The following is a 20,642-nucleotide window of genomic DNA, read 5'->3' as shown; positions in this document are numbered from 1 at the left end:
TTCACTAGTTTTTTTTTGACTCCGTTTATTGCACTGTGTTTGTCGACCTCAAGTTGTGTGAATGGAAAACTTCGGGACATAGGAAAGCTGTTTTGGTGCTGATTTTGCTGATCATGACGGTCTGAAAAATCATGAAGCAGAGCTGGATTTTCTGGAACAATTTCACCAACTAACAACGTGCAAAAAGAGTGAAAGGTTTGAAGAGGACAAAAAACACTAGTAGCATAAATAGCAACTTCATTAACAAATTAGACGCTTGTTCCGCCTTCATCAGGGTCAGAAAAATCCCCAAAATGTAGGGCTGCCACTAATTGATACAGAGAGCCATGAAATCTAAGCTTTCTGTTGCTGTAAATAAGAGGAAACCCTGCTCAGAATTTATAAGCACAACTTCCAACATTTCGTTCCACACTGTAACAGCAGAGTTCAGTGTTTTTTATTGAAATTGTCAAAAAGTGTAACTCTTCTCCGAGTAAATCAAAAGCTGCTGTAACGGATAATGAAGAAGCAATTGACCTATCACATAAGAGGGAGTGACATTGTATTGAATATCAGAAGTGTTGTAGTCACAGCAGTGCTGATGTTCAATACACCGTGTTAACTTTAAGTGTGATTATTGCTTTTATAAAGTAAGGACCAGCATAAAGAATAAAACAGAAAAATAAAACAAATTGATTAGAATATTTTCCTCCACCAATTAAACTAGTTTCACATAATTAAAAATGGCCTGTTGCCAAGCAACCCAATTCTACTGCATGCTACTTTGTTTGTGTCCATGGTAACCACAGACCAACTGTTTAGTTGAATGTGCATTTATTTGTATTTTTTAATTGAATGTGTAGCGAGCTTATAAAGACTGATTCATTAATTGAGAGTGAATTTCATACTCGTTTAGTTTTCCTGTATGCTCTGTGTTTTCAACATAACTCAATAATAATGCAACATCTCTTACTTCTAACAATACTTGGAAAAAGGTGATTTTTTTTTACGTCTTGGAAAGATCTTAAATTTGTCTCTGACACATACAGGAATGTGTGATTTTCCTCTTGGGAGACGGCACCTTTCTAATTTAATATTCCCCAGCACATTTGCACAATGTCCTCCACAAACAAAACAAAAAACACACATGCTCCACTTTTAGTAACATCTCCTGACCCGGTGTTGATTTTGTGCTTTCGAGGAGTCATGCAGTGATGATTTTTCCTGACTGTGTGAGTGGGAGAGATGACACATTGTAATTTGAAAGGGTGTTTCCCACAGACATATAAATACTGAACAGCCTTCAGCTCAGCCTAAGAGGTGTATTTACCCAAGATGAGCAGACACCTCTGTCAGCAGGTTCAAAATTGTTGCCTTTTTTCAGAGCCTAATCTTTGAATCAATAGGGTAGTGCATGAAAAGATCAGACACTGTTGCATGCAGAAGTTAGCTTCTGGTGTGTGTGTGTGTGTGTTTGTGCTCATATAAAACATTTTGAAGGCGGTTTTCACCTGTAATCTAAAAGATTACTCATGTGTCCTTGCATGTGTGTTTCAGTTGATTATCTTGCACTAATGACCGCCTGAAGGGGTGTTTGAGTAAACAGACATGGGAGGATGATGAGGGGTGAAGAAGAGGGCAAAAGGGAGGCATGTTTTTAACTGTCTGCTTCATATTGACAGATGAGACTTTAGAGTCCCCATGAAATGGAAAATTCATTTTCCCTGTTTGAAACCAGTGTTCCTGTGTTAAATGTTCATTTATCTGCCACTTTCTGCCAAATATGTTTCAGTTAAGCAAGAATTTAATTCACACCAAAATAACTATTATCTTTTGCTGTAAAAACATTTCAAATGCCTGATGACTCATCCTGCACTCAGGGGCGTTTACACATTTTCGACCAGCTAAAAAGCTTTGTTGAAGCTAACGCTCCAGTCAAATTCATCCTGACGTTATTCCCCACCTTCTCTTTTGTGATTGGTCCTATCCCGTTTCCGTTTTTGGAATCCTGCTGCGTTCATGTGCTCCTCGGAAAGTCCCAGCATCCGAGTTGGCAAGTCAAGCAACTAACTCTTTCTTGAGGTTTCCGAGTACCTGTTCCGACTTGAGCAGGCGTTCATGTGCGTTTTCCATCTCGGAAATTCATTTTTTTTCCGATGTGTATGACTCCACATTAATGCAGAGTACGTCAACACACCACAGTCACACTCTGGGACCTTCTCTTAATTAGCGATAAATACAAATTACAGCTGTGACTGATGGAACTATTGAGACTTGCAGATCCATCTCATGTTTTTTTTTAGATATTTCAGTCTGGAGCAAAGTGGTGAGATCAACTGTCTGAGTGGCGACAATGAAAACTAGAGCAAAGACTCACATTTGAAATGTGAAACAATGAGAATAAAAACAGGACACAAATTATTGTGAGTCACAATGGGGAACAATAGAAGTGTGGTAGGCGCATCTGCTTGATGAATGGGTGTTTTTAGCAGCGCAGGAAGTCAATTCTATATAAGGGATCTGTGGCCAACGCCTCAAACCCTAATGAGCATGTGCAGATAGAGTTCTCACCACGGTATGGGGGAGGGGGGAGGACGGGGGGAGGAGGGGGTGGGGGAGGTGGACCAATCAGGAGCTGGGGTGTCATTATCATCAGCACCTCTGTCTCTTCAAAGAAATTATTGATGCATCCTGACAAAAACACTGATGTGTTTTTACAGGCTGCGGCGTCATTATCATCACCAGATTAATCAATTGTAATCAGTGTGTGTGTGTGTGCGTGTGTGTGTGTGTGTGTGTATCAGCGTGTGTAACTTTGTCCTGGTCTACTGACTGTCTGATCCGATAAATGTTTCAAGCAGAACACCATGCTGTTTTAAACAGGACATTAGACCCACACTCTTATATGTTACCAACAAGGGGGTCTGCAACCTTTAATGGTCACACAGTAAAACAAACAGATAACGTTCTGGCTCTAGTTTGAGCTCTGTTCATCACAGGGAGGCCTGTTCCTTTCTGTCCTGTAGGGAGGGAGGGAGGGAGGGAGGGAGGGAGGGATGGGAGTAGAGGAGGAGGAGGAACAGTTAGGAGAGCCAGGGTGAAGTTAGAGTTACTACAGTTAGACAGATAGCAGCACAGAGAGAGACAGACAGGCAGGGAAAGTGAATAAAGTCTGTGTGTTTGTGTGCAAAAGACACATGAAGACTTAGCAGAAATGAGAGCAAAGGAATGATTAGATTTTTTTTAATTTTCTGAAGATATAATTATATATTTTTTTGATTTAATTTCTCCATTATTTCAATATTTCTTTATCAGATTTTTCAAGCAGTTTTGTTTGCTTTTGGTGTGTTTTCCTCAGCGCTTCCACTTCAGAAAGTAAGAGCGTGTGGGTGAGTGTGTGTTTATATGTGTGTGTGATATAGTAAACCATGGAGCTGGAGCGTTTAGGTGGCGGTGGGGTTAAACCCGAGAGGGACAACAGTCGTCTCTACAGGATAGCACTGGCCATGTGTGTGTGTCTCTGTGCTGCTCTGCTGCTTGCACTCATACTGGGTAAGTCCACCACCAAACACACACATACACTTTGTTTTTCTAAACCTGCATTATAATTTGTAAGGAATTCAGTGGAAATGTATCACAGTGAACATAATGCATGCTGAACTCAGATTATAGTCCATACAGACTGTAAATAACACACAGAGGCACTCTGTTCGGAGCAAAGGTCTTTGTGGAGGGGTCGTGGGTAACTTGTGTCAAACTATTTTTGGTTCATATAGGGTTTCAAACACACCCACGTGAACATGCAGAACCTCAAACTCCACCATAACGCACTGTGGGAGTCAAACTGAACTCTGGGAAAGGAGGAAAGAATGTGTATGTTGACACTTTGTGGGTATTATTTCCGGCAGAATGTGAAATTAATTAGCAAGGAATTGTTTAGAGGACTAATGGGTTGTTGTGTGTGTATTTCTTTATTTATAGGAGTCTTAATTAGCACTGACATTTTAAAATACCCACATGGATGTGTCATGGTTAGATGGAGCTGCAATTAACATCCATTGTTTGGCTCAAAACAGGCACAAATACATTCAGTTAAATAAAATGAAATGAAAGTTTTACAATAGTTTTACTTGAAATTTGTAAAGGTTGGACACTGTTCTACATCAACATCATGTGACAGCAATAGAGGCTTTAAGACAAGATATGAATGAAACAAGACAATTTAAAACGTAAACAACATGGAAAATATATTATTTTTTACAGAATCTAACCAAACCAAACCTAAACCAAATGTTAAGTTTCTGACTTTCAGGGAGAACACTGAATTGTCCATATTACACCATCTAAACAGAGCTCATGGAAACTTTCCCTCAATTTCTTGAAGCTGCTGTCCATTAGCTGAAGCCGATTCTACAGCTTTAAATTTTGAAAATCAATGAACTTGTTGGCAAGTACTTTTATGCATGTTTCTGCTGCCATTTAGTCCAATTACAATGAACCAATTTTAAAAATGCAGACAAAGAGAGCCTTTGTTTTTAATTAGGTGGAAAAGCTTAGTGTTCATGTTATTTCCAGTCCTCATGCTGATTGACTTCTGCTGTTAGCTTTGTTTTTAATGAACAGACATAAAAGTGGTGTCAATCTTCTCATCAAACGTTCTGTGTAAATGTTGGTATATTCCTGTAAGGGCCGGCCTTTCTGTCAGATGTTTCAGTAGTTTCGCTCGCGTGTAGTTGTGAGAATGGTTGCAGTCGGGAGGGGTTCATATGTTGTGGGGGGGGTTGGGGTAAGTATTGTTTTGCAGTTATTGAGGGGAGCAGACATTCTTGTGGTGGCATTGAAGTGTAATTATGTCATGTGGCAATGTATGCATTACCACACACCCACTCTAATAAAAACCCTCCACTAGTCTCCAGCCATGCGAGCGGCCAGACTCAGCAATGCCAAGTGTTCATTTTTTTTTTTTTAGTGTTTAGTGTTTTTTGTACATGCATGTCTTTGGCCTGTTTTGTGTCTCAGTAATGAACGTGATGTCGGTGTAAGCAGTGACACTTGAGTCTCAGACATCTGTGCATCTGTTTAACCCCCCGTGTGTGTGATTCTGACGGAGCAGTCGGGGAGGGTTGTTGAGGTTGTTTTAGGCCAAGTGGGTCACGCAGGGTTGAAGTTGTGAGTGTGTGCGTTCATGCTAAGAGTGGGCACAAACTCAAGGAGCCCTCACGAGCGAGCTCTAACTAGACAACATGACCAGTCAACCTCCGAGGTCAGACATTGTGGCGCAGCTCTGTAACGCTCCGCTCATGCGTTTACAATAGGGATTTGGTTTCTAAATCCGTCTTCATGGGCTTGTTCTGGCTCTGTTCGCCCTCAGAGCCACATCACATAACCCTGGTTACTGCCAAGAGGTTTTTGAGCAGCAGTCGTTCATTCACCTTCAGGAAAGGAAGTGAATGGGTAAACCTGTGGTCACACTACGAGTAACATCAACAATGAGGGGCTCTATTTTGTCTTCTTGAGGCTTTCTGAGTGCCTTTTTTTAGACATGTGTGAAGTAATTACTGTTGACAGTGAAGTCGAGTTTAAAAGCTGATGTGTATTTTAGGAAGCACTGTATAAATAAATATTATAGGGAGGTATAAAGTGAAATCACACTGCTAAAAGCTGCATGGTGGTTGTAGGTAGTGTTTTTCCATAGTGCTGGCAGGCATAAGGTTAAAAACTGAATCCACTAACTGTTTACTCTGCCTGACAGCTCTCCAGCTGTATCAACTGAACTTTGGTCTGTATTTGTTCCATTTTGATAAAAAAGTGAATTTTGGGAATGTTCCACTTCTCCCTGATAACACATATCTTTTTGAGATATAGTCAAGTCAAACTTTCCGTCCTCTGGTCTACCTATGCTGAAAGTGATGGAAACAACATTTCTTATTTTGCAAATGATTGCCATTTAATGTTGTCATCAGTGATATTTATTTTCCAATAAATATACTTTACCAATGCACTACTAGAAGCATGATTTTGCTGGTTACTAAACGGCTTGAAAAAAAAGTACACTGGTAACAGCAGCATTGCTCTCTCAAGTTAACCTTCTCAATTGTTTTGGAGCATGGAGTTCTTTAATAAATGATTAAGAAAATGTACTTGAAAATGAGGTTCGTTGTTTTGGTATTTTCACAGAGTTTTGCCAGTAATTTATAGTTTTTACCTGAACAGTTCGCTAACTTGTCACAGAGATCAGAATGGCAGAAAAAGAAGACAACATTAGCCATCATTTACTAGCCATTAGCCATCGTTTCCTTATCAAGTTTCCCTGGTGTCTCTGCTCTATCAATGCCTTTTTTATAATATTAATGACTGCTCAAAACTAATTATATGACTACATTGCTCAATGGCCACTCAAAAACAACAAGCTCACCTTATTTTTTAACCCTTTTTCTTTTCATTCAGTCTCTCAAAAATCAAATCAGCACGAGTTCTGTTTGACCCCAGAATGCATCGAAGCAGGTGAGACATACTGAAAAACAATTTATGTCCAATTTCTCAGAATGTCCACTATTTTGTGTTTGCATTGTGGTGAATTTAGTTGTTACTTAGTGATCTGATTCTAAAAAGTTATAATTTGGGATCCCTGTGACTCCCTTTTCCTTCTCCTTGTAGCGGGGTCTGTTCTGAGTAAAATGGATCAGTCTGTTGACCCCTGTGAGGACTTTTATTCTTTCTCCTGTGGAGGGTGGTTAAAAGAGAACCCGATCCCTGAAGATTCCTCCTCGTATGGCATCTATCCTTGGCTACGGCAGCATGTGGACATTCGACTCAAAGGTGTGTTTGTCCACAAAATCTCCACCAGATTTGTCTGTGTTGCTGTTTAGTCTGATTGTTGGTCGTGTCTGTAGTCTTGTGTGATCTTTGTTTTTTTTTTAATGCACTGCAGAACAGGTACCTACTGTAAACCAGTTTCAACTGAATCAGGCCCATTTAACTGTAACTTTTAATCTTTCCTGTTTCATAAATGAAAATGAAAATGAGAAGTAATTGTGAAGACAGTAGCTTATCTGTAACAGACATTTTAATACACTGAATATGTGGGAGTTATCTCTTTTAGAAGAAAGTGAAATGTATTGGTTTACAAAGGAGTACATCTATAACTTTAGGGTAACAATGTAGGATTACAATTAATGACAACTCAACCACTTTTGTTGAGACCTGTTTGGGTTATGCTAGGAGCAACATGTTTACCCGTGTGAGCTACAAAAGGGCTTCATACAAATTTCTTATAAATTGCAGTAGTACTCCTGAATACTTTAATTCATAATATTGTACTTGCCCTTTAAAGTAACTCTTACGATGTTAGGATATTATCACTGGTTCACTAGGCAAGACTGAACTTGTACATAGTAATTTAGCAGTATAATTATTTGTTAATTTTTGGATCTTTGCGTAACAAAGATTGTTTTTTCTTTTAGAGTTATTAGAAGCTCCATCAGAAACTGATGAACTGGAGGCGGTGACCAAGGCTAAGATCGTCTATCGCTCCTGCATGAATGAAAGTGAGTCGGACAACACAAACTGGGTTTTATTTTTTATTGATATATATATTTGTTACATGGAGACTAAGGCTAACCATTACGCTAACCACAGCATTTGAACTCTGATCTTCTTCTACTCCTACCTGTAAATGTTAGGTGAGTTCCCAAAATAGGTATTGAGTCCATATATTGTAATTTATTGCATCCTGAGTGTGACTAAAACAACTAATAATGCACACACACATACATGTTTATGAGCTCTTGTGGGGACTACTGTTTGAATAATGCCTTATGAAGCCCCTCAGCCAGAATCACATGCATAAACCCAGCACTCAGACTATCACAGCATCTTAACTTGGATCTAATTTTAATACAAAAACAAAAACCCTTTGACTCAAAATGGCTCATGGGACAACTGTGGTAAAATAAAAAAAAGTCCCCACTCTCCATGACTATGAACAGGTACACGATAACACTCTATTGTTATGTCACCCTGTCCTTTAGATACGTATAACGTATCTAAAGGACAGGGTGACATGACAAGAATAAGATAGGATGACCTTGCCGAGACCTACCTAGCAGGTCCAGATTATTGGACATGCATAAAATAAAGATAAAGGAAAAATAACATTTTAAGACAAAGGTAAAAATAATAATAAAGGAAATAATAGAAACAATCAGACACAATGATATACTTAATCTGGATTTCTTCTTTTTTTTGTGTGTTCTAACACAGCTATACTGGAGCAGATGGATTCCAAACCTATGCTGAAAACACTTAAGCAGCCTGAGTTTCGATGGCCTGTTGTGGGGGATGGGCTAGGTGGAGATTATCAGTGGTCGGAGAGGCAGTGGAGCCTCCTAAAAACTCTAGCAGAGATGAGGAATCAGCACAGTAAGAGCGTCCTGATTCGTCTTTATGTCTCCCCTGATGACAAAAACTCCTCACACTACATTATCAAGGTTTGACATCAGTGCTTCACTTCCTGTGATTTATTCATGCATGATTTTTAGTTTGACATTTCAGAAAATCAGCATTTTGTCCAACTTAACCAGCAGTTAATACATTTTTTTGGTTTTAGACTTAGATTTGTGTCTTATGTAATAAACAAAAAAACAATGATGTTGTATCAGGCTTCCAGTCTTTACTGTAACTTAAACTAAACTTACCACCAGCTAACAGTTAGTAGCCTATGTATTCTCTATAACCAACAGAGATGGCCGTGGTTTTAGGGGACTGGCTGATTTATATTAGCATTGTCACACTCCACCACTGAGCCTTCTATTATCGTAAAATTGGGATTTAAATTCCCAATTACACAATATATAAACCTTTGAATGTTTGGCAATCAAGTCATATATGATATAATGTCTTAACAATTTGTACGTAAGGCACCAATGTTGACATGTAGGCAATTGCTGATTTGCAGCCTTGGCTGTAAGTCCATTGCTGCAGCAAATATTACATGTTGAACCAAAAAAACAGAACATACAGTATTAACCGTTTCTTTGTGCCTTGACGTAGCTCGATCAGGCATCCTTGTCTCTGCCCTCCAGGGAAGACTACACTACCAACTCCTCCTCTGCACGGGCCGTGAGTTCTGCTTCATCTTTCAACCCTTTTTTTTAACCTGTCATCTAAAAAACCCCTCTTCCTGCAGTAGCTATTTCCTTCCTGCTTGAGTGATGAATTACAGCAATAAAATTCAAAACCACTCGAAATATCAGCAGTGAATATTGGTTTTTATAATCAGCGCGTTTTAATCAGAACAAGAGCTTATTTCCAGACTCAACATTTTAATAAATTATATAATGTCTTGATTCAGAAAAACAATATTAGAAAGGGAAGCTTAATTATCGATTTCTGTGCTAATAGCTTCTTCATTTGGCCAGGACTAAAAAGTTCAGTGATTAGTTTTCTAAACTGGAAGACTAGTCACTGTTTTGCTTTAGATGCAATTTTACTATTATGATTGCACTTACTTTGGTTAAAGATGGTCATTATAATTTGACATGAATTATTTTAAAAGCAGGATTTTTATATTTCAATGTTTTAGGCTTTGAACTTTTCTGTAATTTCAATCATTATGGATATCTCTCTCTCTCTCTCTCTCTCTCTCTCTCTCTCTCTCTCTCTCTCTGTCCAGTATCGTGCGGCCCTGCTGAGCTTGATGGTAGATACAGCAGTCATGCTGGGCGCTCCGGAGAAAGCAGCACTGACCCAGATGGAAAAGGCTCTCGCTTTCGAATCAAAACTGGCTCATGTAAAGACGTCATGTCTGATAAATAGGATCTCATTATCTGTATAAAGTTGATTTGATAGGCCTCAATGGAGCTAAATCAGAGCCCAGCATTATTAACTGTCATTGAAATTGATTCAACAACTTAACCAACAGTGTAAATGGAAATAATCCATGTTTGACTCTATGTCTGTGTAATATTGCTTTTTTTTCCCTGCAGATCTTGATTCCCTATGAAAACCGCACCAGTGAGAACATGTACAACAAATTCACACTCTCTCGCCTGCAGCGAACCATACCACAGGTATTATAATACAGGAAGACAGAATGAATGACAAAATAATCAGAATAATCTATTAATTTTATTTCCCTTTGTTTATCAAAACTATCACGCCTTTTTTACTTTTACTTAGCTTTTTCTTTTTTATAAAGAAACTGACAGTAAAGAATTTAAAGTGCATCATATATCAAGATGCTCGGACCTTTAAACTGCGAAAGATTTAATTAAAGCTTTTTTATCCACATAAATCATTTTTGGGGCACAAAGATTGCAACTTTCTTCTGAAAGATTTAAAATAACTAAATACTTTAGCCATGGTTGTAACATTGTGTCAATGAAAGTTTTGGCATAAAAAAAGGAAAATAAATCTGCAAAATATTTTTTTCAAATAAACGTGTTCTTCTTTGTCATTAAGGGATTTCTTCGACATATGCACACTTGTCCCCTCTTTCCATAGTTAGACTGGTTGGGTTTTGTTAAATCTGTGGTGGAGTCTAAAACCGAACCGGTTCGGTCCATCTCCTCCTCTGAGCCTGTCATCGTCCGGGCTCCACAGTACTTTAAGGAACTCGTCAAGCTCTTAAACTCCACAGATCCCAGGTATGCACTCACACAGACACACTCATGCACAAACAGCTAGATAGAGAACACACGCAGACTGATGAGCACACACACTGGGGCCTGAGGGCTCCTGTTTCTCATTATCAGTATATTATAGTGTATAATGAGATTACATGTAGGCATTTAATTAATGGCCCTCCTCTCTCTCTCTCTCTCTCTCTCTCTCTCTCTCTCTCTCTCTCTCTCTCTCTCTCTCTGCCTCTCTCCAGGACTGTAGCTAACTATGTGCAGTGGAGGACAGCATTTTCCAGGATCACCACTCTGAGCCGACGTTTCCTTTACAGATACCTGGACTATGCTCGGGTTGGTACATGAAGAATGTTCCAAACATCTATGTCCATATTCGGCGATTCTTAAGTGTTTAGATAAACTGAAGAATGTGATGCTCTTTAATGGGTCAAAGACAAACAAGGCTCCTTAAAAGCCTTAAATCAGGTATAATATGCAGTATTAAAAGGCTTAGACTAGAGCTGCTCCGTTAGTATTTGACACTTTGCAGAAACATGGTTTACATATGTTTGCAAAGTTTTGAATTTGGTTTGAGTTATGATGTGAAATTCAACTGTATACAGAAAGCGGTACAAAACATGTGATAGAATAATGAAACAGAAATGATTCACATAATTAAGAAACGCTTCCCAGACTTTGTGACGCCATTTGCGACTCACATCTAAGTGATGATTCGGATGTTAAATAAAACAATGAAAGTCATCGTGTTATGAAGGGAGTAACACTGTCATCTTGCATCTTTGTCCCCCCCCCCCCCCCCCCCGACCACCTCCACCAGGTAACCACAGGCACCACTTCTCTCACCCCGCGCTGGGATAAATGTGTTAACTACGTTGAGAATTCACTTGTTTATGCCACCGGGCGCCTTTTTGTCGACACACACTTCCAGGAGGACAAGAAGCACATGGTGAGTTTGTGAGACACATTATCTAGTGTCCCAAAGTGGGGGATTAAGGGGTTAACATGTTTCATTTGTATATGTTTAAGTGTGTAACAGATGTGTGTTGATTATATTTTGCCTCTGAGTCACAGAGATGTCAGACATGTAATGTTGTTTCTTATGCGTCAGGTGGTTTGTTTATGTGGCATTGACAGAATGCAATTTTTCTCGATGATTTATATGTATGTCGTCTGGAATTTACATCACATTTAATCCTCCGTCAGCTTCTAATTAATTAACGTGTATTTGTGTGTGTGTGTGTTTGTGTGTGTGTGTGTGTGTGTGTGTGTGTTTTTCAGATGGAGGAGTTGATTGGGGGCGTTCGTTGGGCGTTCATTGACATACTGAAGAAGGAGAACACCTGGATGGATTCACCAACAAAGGAGAGAGCCATAGACAAGGTAAGAACAGCTGGAAGCACCGCATCACTCTGAACAGTGAATTAGACGAGAACATTTAAAAAACTACCTCATTATTTTTCCATCTCTCACTCATTTTTGAAATACATTTAAAAAAAATAATAATTTTCAACTTATTTTGTGTGAAATGTTATACTCTGTAAAAAGTTTAGCATTGAATATCTAAAAGCAGCTGAAATGTATAAAACAAAATTATTGAGTTTTGAAATGAAGTTATCCAAAATGTACGAGTACCGTATTTTCCGCACTATAAGGCGCACTTAAAAGCCTTTAATTTTCTCAAAAAACGACAGTGCGCCTTATAATCCGGAGCTCCTTATATATGGATCAATTGGTTAATTGGTCGATCCATACTGGTTGTACACGGCGCTCAGCGACACTGACTCGGATAATGACGAGAGGGAGCCGGGCATGTTGGATGCCGTACTCGCCCAACTGTTCAATTCGGACACTGAAGAAGAAGAATTCGAGGGATTCGTGGACGGGGAATGAACTGAAAAAGTGAGCTTTACGTGTTATACGTAACTGAACAATGTTGAGTTATGCACTAACGTTTGAATTAGCGGTATCAGACTGTGTTTCTTTTACGTGTTTACAACTGAACTAGGCTGGGAGATATTGTGAATATGCACATTAACGTTTGAACAACGTTGAGTTATTGTGAATGCACTATGTACAAAACATAGTTTTATACGTATTTATATTTATATATTCACAATATCTCCCAGCCTTGTTCAGTTGTAAACACGTTCTATTCTATGCGCCTTATAATCCGGTGCGCCCTATATATGAAAACAGTTCTAAAATAGGCCATTCATTGAAGGTGCGCCTTATAATCCGGTGCACCTTATAGTGCGGAAAATACGGTAAATGACTGGTTTGTTTTTAACCCAATGTTTACGTTTTAGTGCTCCCCTTTATGTCTTATTTCCTGTCAACTTAAGATTGTATTGTCAGGTCCAAATGCTTTTAATTGGGCCTTGGGGGCAGTTCTATTAAAGCGCCTTTCACAATGTGTGAGGGAGATCACACTGGTCACCCACTGAGTGTGGGGAGGTAATCATCTCAGTGCAGTGTCAGGTGTGTGTGTGTAACTGATTGGCCCTGATTTGGCTCAGGTGTGTTAAGTTTATAGTCCCTCGAGTGGCATCACTCTGCGCTGACTCATTATCTCATCATCAGTGATAGTGAGCTGTTCTTTGTGTGTCATGTGAGAAGTGTGTGATTCTTCATAAGCACCTCTTGACTTGTTTACTATTTTCAGAGGCTCTACAAGAATAGTTTATTGGTGCTCCTTATCTCAAGGCTATTCAGAAAAGCGAGCCTATTTGTTTGGCTGGTAACTATTTTGGTAAATTATTTCCTTCCAATTCAATTGCTTGAGATGTTTGTGGTTATCCCTCTGGGGATAACTTGAAGATATGCACTACCCCACATCCTTACACAATGATAAGAATTTCTTGCACTCCTATAACGTACGGCCCAAACAATGACTTATTTGATTCCATACTCTTGATCAACTCGTAATAATCGTTTAACTTTCTGTGGTTTTCTGCTTCAAAATAAGTCATTACACATTCCATGATTAAAGACCTTGGTTTAACACATAAGTGCTCGGCTGTCTTTCGTTCTGCTGTCTGTGTTGTGAGACTCTTTTCTCTCGATGGAGTGATTTTGTCCTTGAACCAAACCGCCACTCTTTCAACAACTTATTCACAATGTCACTACTGAAAACATTTAAAAAGATAATCCCTCTAGGGTTTTGCTACTATGTGCTGGAAATTTCTGTTAACAATGCAAAAGAAAGGATCATGAGTCAATCAATGTCTTTGTTTAGTTTAATTCTTCTTGCAAGTAGAAGGAACAAAGTTTCAGAGTGTCAATACAGTCTGAAGGAAAAGCTCCAAGTAATCACAATATGCTCGGGTTTATATACACAGAAAAACCTTCATGCCTATATAAGGGTTGCTGATACAGACGCAGTCAAATATCAAATACATTTTGTCATACATTTCAACACATTGCACAACAGTAATGTCAAGGAAACTTCAAGTCTGAGTATCTTTGATATTTAGCTATTTGTGAGAAACCTTCATCCTCGGGTAAAGACAAAACAAGAATATTATGTCTTAACTTATTGTAGCATTTCTCAAGCGGGCTGTAAGTAAAATGTGTCCTCGACAGTAAACAGAATTTTTCCATTACAACTACCACAACCATGTTAGACATGCACAGTTAAAAAGTCGACGAATTTAGTCTCTTAAATATTCTTCCTGGTTCTTAAATTCTCATGTCATAAAAAACACCAACTCACACTCTTCAATGCCTTCTCAATTTTTTTTTTTTTTTTTTTTTTTTATCATTTATTGTTTTCACTTAATCTCAATCTGCCGTCTGCTTCTTTCAAGGCTCATGCGGTTCTTGCTAAAGTTGGCTATCCTGAGTTCATACTGAACGACACCTACCTCAATGAAGACTTAAAGCAGGTTTGTATAGCGCTGCTTTACAACAGTGGTCATCAACTGGTCGAGCCTCAGGACCCACGACCAACTCCTCCATGAAATATTAAGACCCAAATGTATTTTTTCAATCAATCAGGTTTTATTTACTTCATTTTGTTTTGAAGGTTTTATTAATTCTGATTTTAGACCAGCGAGAGAGTGTGGGGGCTGTTTTTAACCCACGAGTCTTGGAAATTACTTGTCAAAGGAATTTACATAATGGAAATGATAACTTTCAAAATAAGACGGCAAAATGCAAAAATTCCTTGACAGATGGTTTCCATGGCAACATGTGATGGAGGATGTTTAGATACAGGTTGGCAAGGGAAAATGTGGTGATATCTTAATTTAATAAAATATATAATGAAAAGGGGATGTATGTAAACATTATTTTGGTTGCAAAAACTGAAAGTAAATCATGGTTATGTTGTTGGTGATGTGTGTGACACTGTTTTGTTTTGGGTTTGTGTGTATGGGTTTTATTTTTTTATGTGGGTTGCGTGTTTTTTTGTTATATTTTTCAAAAAAAAAAAAAAAAAAAAAAAAAAATGTTTTAAACAGTTCTGTAAATAACACAATGTGTTTGCGTTTGTGTATGTTCCAGCTAGAGTTCAATGAGAAGGACTACTACGGGAATGTGATTCAGACGTTGAAGTTCATCGCCCAGTCGGATCTCGCCTGGCTCAGAAAAAGTGTCCCACGAACAGAGTGAGTAGAACGTGCTATCTCGCCCGACATGCCGAGCAACTTTCTCTGTTTCACTTTTGACATAACGTGTGTTTTTGTGTTTGCTGCAGGTGGTTTACTAACCCGACAACTGTGAACGCCTTCTACAGCTCCTCCACCAACCAAATCAGTAAGACACAAAGTCGGAGAGATTACTGAGACTCAAGTTTTTCATTTAATCATTCAGACGTTATTTTGATTTCTGAAGTATTCAGACAGGATGACGCTACACTGCACCTCAGTGATTTCAATTAAGTATCCGCCTATGATACATTTTCAGGGGTTTATTCTTCCCCTAAGAAGGCTGAGTTGACAGTTCAGTGTCAGAAATGATTAAGAATTTGCATAAAAAAATAACTAACACTGACGAGAAGAGTGCTCTCTAGAACTGTGGCTATGTGATCAGGCTTTTAATAGTTTCCCCTAAAGGGAGAGCAGAAAATGACTCAGCCTGAAATACAAACTAAAGCCTTTGAAAAACTTACCTGACCTTCAGCAGTAAATAATTTCTGCTCGGACACGGCTGAAGACACACCAAGAAAAACCTATTTTGATTTTCTCTTTAAGGATTCCCAGCTGGAGAGCTTCAAAAACCTTTCTTTTGGGGAGGAGAGTATCCAAGGTGAGATTAAAGAAATGTGACACGCTCTGCTAACAGACCAAAGAAATGCCACCTCATGCTTATACCCGGGAGCAAGGTGAAGCTCTGAAATTATTATTCTGACATAAACCTCCTGAAAGAAAACCACAGAGAAGAAGAAAAGTAAGGGTAAGGTCAGTGGATAAACACTGTAATTTAATAAGCTACCTTACAATCCACAGTACATCAAGTTTAAGTATAGTACACATAGTCCTGCTGTATGAAGCATGTTTTTTTATAAATTCATATTCAACTCTTTAGAGTAGTGATGCTTGAGAGTTGGAGAACACATAACAGATTGTGAAAATATGACTTATTGTGTCATCAAAATACATCCAAGTTATTTTAAAGCAGAAGTTTTTGAAGTGAAGGGTCAGACTCATCTCTTGATGTCACCATACTGTACGTTTACTAAAACAATTAAAGGGACATTCATATTATATTATATTTATATACTGTATATAAATGGAGCTTCATTTGATAATGGTTTCTCAGGGAGGGGAAAACGGTGTTTCCTGTAGTATGGTATTACACGGTAGCATATCGTATCAATCTCGATTAATCTTTCTATGAAGTGTAGCCCCAGTTCTTAGCAAATGTTATCACTTTACAAAAACTGGAGATCTAGACTGTACAATGGCCACCGTATCGTATCGCATGGTATGGTATAGCATTGTATTGTAGCAATCTCAATCTATCAATCTTAATCATATAGCCCCAATTAATATCAAATTAAATTAGCCCCCAATTATATGGAGTTAGATCAGTTTTTCCATATATAGTACGACAATCACAGAGACAGAGTCAGATTAAAGATGGCTTAATCAGATTGTCTGATAGCTAGGCTAATCGCTGTATGCGCAGATGCAACGCTGAAGTGATCATATTAAGTCATACCCTTGAATCTACGCTACTGTGATTGGCTGAATAGGAAGTTGACATCTGATTGGCTACAGACATTTCCCTGCTGAAATGTTTTTATTTGTGAATCTAACCACAGCAGGGGAGTCTCAAAAATCCCACACACAAACGCAGTGAGGTTCACAAATGACAAACAGTTTGTAAATGCAGACTGAATAGTTTCTATATTTGTGGAATTCTATTACATATACACAAAACTATAAATATTTGTGTGTGAATCAGAAATACATTTGTGAATCTTATTTTATTATTTGTGGATTTGTTTTACATTTATATAGAATGAAATATATTTCTCTGTGCATTGAAATACATTTGTGAATCCTTCTTTGTGCATTTGTGAATATTGAGACTGCTCTAACTCCATATATCGTAGCATATCGTTTTGTATCGCATTGTAAGGTATCATATCGTCTCGTTATCTTTATCCCCTTGTTGTCTGTTTGCAGATCTCTAAGTTATGGAGCCATCGGTGTGATTGTTGGACACGAGCTAACACACGGCTTTGACAATAACGGTAAACACGCCACATTTAAAAACATCCAAAATAACATCATAGATTTCTAACTCAGAGTATAATGGGATTTTTTTTTTTTTTCTGTGAACAAGGTCGAAAGTACGATAAAAACGGTAACCTTGATCAGTGGTGGAGCAACTCCTCCGTCACAGCCTTCAATGAGAAGAGCCAGTGCATGATCGACCAGTATAACAGCTACCACTGGGAGGAGGCAGGCCTTAATGTAAGAGTGTTTTTAGATGTGCGAAATGAGATCAGAAAAGTCTCCTGAGACATGCAAAACACTGAGAAAAAGAAAAAAGTGTTCTTTGACAACACCAGTTTGGAACATTACAGGATTTTTGAATTTTATTCGATAATAAAGGACAAAGAGCAAAGATGCTTTGATCCCAGACTAACTCACTTTAAAACGTAACTTTGTTAAATTCTGTGAAGGAACATTGTGGATGTTTTGTTCTGCAGGTGCGGGGAAAGAGGACTCTGGCAGAAAACATAGCAGATAATGGAGGAATACGAGAGGCTTTTAGGGTATGATCTGTTTTCTCTTCAATTATCTGTCTCCTCCTCAACATTACCCCCACCAAACAATAGTTTCTCTTTGTCTCTGCAAACTGGAGGAGGTAAAAGCTTTTTAATATTACCAGGTATTTGCATAATTATGGGTGTAACTCACAATAAATCATTTTGATTTGATGTTTTTATGTGTTCCAGTAAGTCATGCCAGTAAAGGCAGCATGATTACTAAATCTCTGGTACTGTCTGTGTTTGTAATAGCTGCACTTTACTGCACCTGTACAGTTTCTCACCAACCTGTATTCAGCTTCTCAAAATGTCCTCGTGTGTGAACGGACTCTTTTTCAAGATGTTATGTTCAGAAGTCCGGGTGGAAAAAAACAACAACTTGTCTTCATCTTTGTGTGCAGGCGTACAGGCGGTGGGTGGATGAGAGCAGAGGTGGTGTGGAGGAGCCTCAGCTACCAGGAGTCGGACTGAACAACAACCAACTGTTCTTCCTGAGCTACGCACATGTAAAAATACACACACGGATACACACACATTAACACACAGACAAACTATTTCTGCTGCTCTATCAGTGTTAGAACCAGTAAGAGCATTTCTTTCACACGTGTGTATACTGGATACTTTGTCAACATGGATTACTTTTCAGTTTAAGGTTTTAAACAGGTCAAAGGTGAAGTTTAGGTAAAGGATGGAGGTTTGGAAATTGTTTAAAGGAAATTGTGACAGAGGACCTACGATGAGGCTGATAGTGGCTGTGTTTGCCTGGAGCCAATTTATTGAACATTATTAAAGGCTTTATACGTGATTTTTCACTTAAATCTAACAGAAATCAATTATATCCTCTGAAAATAACTCTGAGTCATGACTGTCTACAATGAGTGTGACACCCGAGTCTCACTGTCTGTGATGTTTTCAGAGTCCTATCTTCAGTTTGTTTACATCGTTGGGACAGCGGCTGACTCCTCCCCTCACGAAAAAAGTTGTTTAATTGAGGGACTAGAGAAAAGAAGAATAACATACTGTACTCACTGCTTAACTGTGTTTCTAGATCACGCTCATTTCAGGTAAATTTACATGCAGTGTGAAGATACCAGCATAATAAAGATCGCTAGCATTAGCATGCTAACACAACAATGCAGCACAAGTTGTTTTGGTTTCATGCTGGTGCTCAAGGGCGACATCTGCTGGATCAAAAAATTGCATATAAAGCATATAAGTGTTTTGTTTATTCATGTCTTGTGAAGGAGGGGCAGATTATATAACATTAGTCTTCTTTAGGCTCCTTTTCATTCAAATTTGAGATTTTGTGTTTGAATGAAGTAAATGTACAAATAAATAATAAAATAAGAATAAAAGTTAGGTTAGACCTTGTGGACTACATTTACTGAATTATACATAATGTGCAAGCTTTCATATTATTGCAAGAAAGAGTGGGAAAAAAATGGCTTTATTTGAAATACACTAAACAACTTGTAGTCCGTTGAACATTGTAATATTTTGGTGATAAAGCAGGAAAACGGGTTGAACCATCCCTCTAATGTACTGTGTGCTCTGCAGGTGAGATGTAACTCATACCGACCAGAAGCAGCCAGGGATCAGATCCAGAGTGGAGCACACAGTCCTCCAAAGTACAGGTGAGCACACACACACACACACACACACACACACACACACACACACACACACACACTCCCCACAGCCTGACCTTTACCATCCCTGTTGCCCGGCAGAGTCATCGGAGCGATGAGTAACTATGAAGAGTTTCGGAAAACGTTCAGCTGTCCGGAGTCGTCGACGATGAACCGTGGCGCGCAGTCCTGCCGGGTGTGGTGACCTCAGCTTGACCCTGAACCCGGGCCTGAGTTGTCCTCAGCAGGACGCTCGTTAAAGGGCTGATAGTGATGCTGGAGTCGGCCGACATAGTTTACATGATGTGAGAACAATGACGCCGAGATGTTCTCAAGAAAAAAAATACACCCCAATCTATAAACGTGATCGTATACAGGTGGGAACTTTTAAAGATGGCAAGATGTTGTTTACTTTTACTGCAACAAATCTGTAACTTTTTCCACTGCACATGTTTCAGCTACTGCATAAATTATGACTGAAGCCAATTGTTGAGGACCATAATTTATGGATTATAAGAGTGTTGTAAAAAAAAAATCTACTGTAAGTGTGAGTTTATAAAGCTACAACTTTCTTAGGAAATAAAAAAAATGTAAATATTAAACTAAAAATGCAATCACCAGATTTTTTCTTGTTATTGGAGCCTAGGATACAAACGTGTAGTGTTGTAGTCAAGACAACACCGAGACCAAGACCAAGGCAGTGCAAGACCGAGACCAAGACCTAGTCCATAAATATCACTGTGAAGTCATCATCTTGTCTGTAGGGGGCGTGTCACTCATTCAGACTGTAACAGCGGGAAGGTTGCAGCGGTAACCAGGGGGGAAAAAAAATCAAACTACAACTGAATTCAAGTTATTTGTTGTTTACAAAGAAGGTATCACAGGGATGACATTGAGAAGAAAAGTGCGCCCAGTCTCAGACTGAGACAAGACCGGGTAAAAAGTATTTAGATTCTGAGACGAGACCTTCAAAAAGTGGTCTCGAGACCAACACCAATTGTTTGAGTTCTACAACGCTACCAATGTGAGGGTAACTGTTGAAAGGAGAAATATCTCATCTTTTGAAAAATACTCGAAACCAAAAACTAAATTGTTTCTGCACAATTTTAATATAAAAAAAAAAATGCAAAAATGTAAGAAAAAACGTTTTTAATCTCGCATTTTGTAATTTTGTAC

General features: G+C 38.6%; 1 protein-coding gene across 1 annotated transcript; it reads left to right on the top strand.

The window, feature by feature from the left end:
* Positions 1-3,088: 3,088 nt before the first annotated feature.
* phex (phosphate regulating endopeptidase homolog, X-linked) lies at positions 3,089-20,088 on the top strand. The gene is made up of 22 exons (XM_020656588.3): positions 3,089-3,531; positions 6,427-6,483; positions 6,637-6,798; positions 7,443-7,526; positions 8,242-8,468; positions 9,031-9,099; positions 9,653-9,769; positions 9,966-10,049; positions 10,483-10,625; positions 10,856-10,949; positions 11,434-11,562; positions 11,895-11,996; positions 14,423-14,500; positions 15,120-15,223; positions 15,313-15,371; positions 15,809-15,863; positions 17,249-17,316; positions 17,409-17,539; positions 17,779-17,844; positions 18,240-18,344; positions 19,396-19,472; positions 19,569-20,088. Exons 1-22 carry the CDS (start codon positions 3,408-3,410, stop codon positions 19,669-19,671), a joined length of 2,238 nt encoding a protein of 745 aa, XP_020512244.2. The 5' UTR covers positions 3,089-3,407; the 3' UTR covers positions 19,672-20,088.
* Positions 20,089-20,642: the final 554 nt, after the last annotated feature.

The sequence above is a fragment of the Labrus bergylta genome, chromosome 20 (genome assembly GCF_963930695.1).
Source record: "Labrus bergylta chromosome 20, fLabBer1.1, whole genome shotgun sequence".
Lineage (NCBI taxonomy): Eukaryota > Metazoa > Chordata > Actinopteri > Labriformes > Labridae > Labrus > Labrus bergylta.
The sequence above is the reverse complement of the archived record's forward strand: the minus strand, read 5'-3'. Positions and strand labels throughout refer to the sequence as shown.

What these genes read in the sequence shown, in the direction of transcription:
- phex (XM_020656588.3), top strand. Translation starts at nt 3,408, where the DNA reads ATGGAGCTGGAGCGTTTAGGTGGCGGTGGGGTTAAACCCGAGAGGGAC. An exon ending in CCCAGAATGCATCGAAGCAG is followed by an intron (nt 6,484 to 6,636) that starts GTGAGACATACT and finishes TTCTCCTTGTAG; the next exon opens with CGGGGTCTGTTCTGAGTAAA. An exon ending in AGGAGGACAAGAAGCACATG is followed by an intron (nt 11,563 to 11,894) that starts GTGAGTTTGTGA and finishes TGTGTTTTTCAG; the next exon opens with ATGGAGGAGTTGATTGGGGG.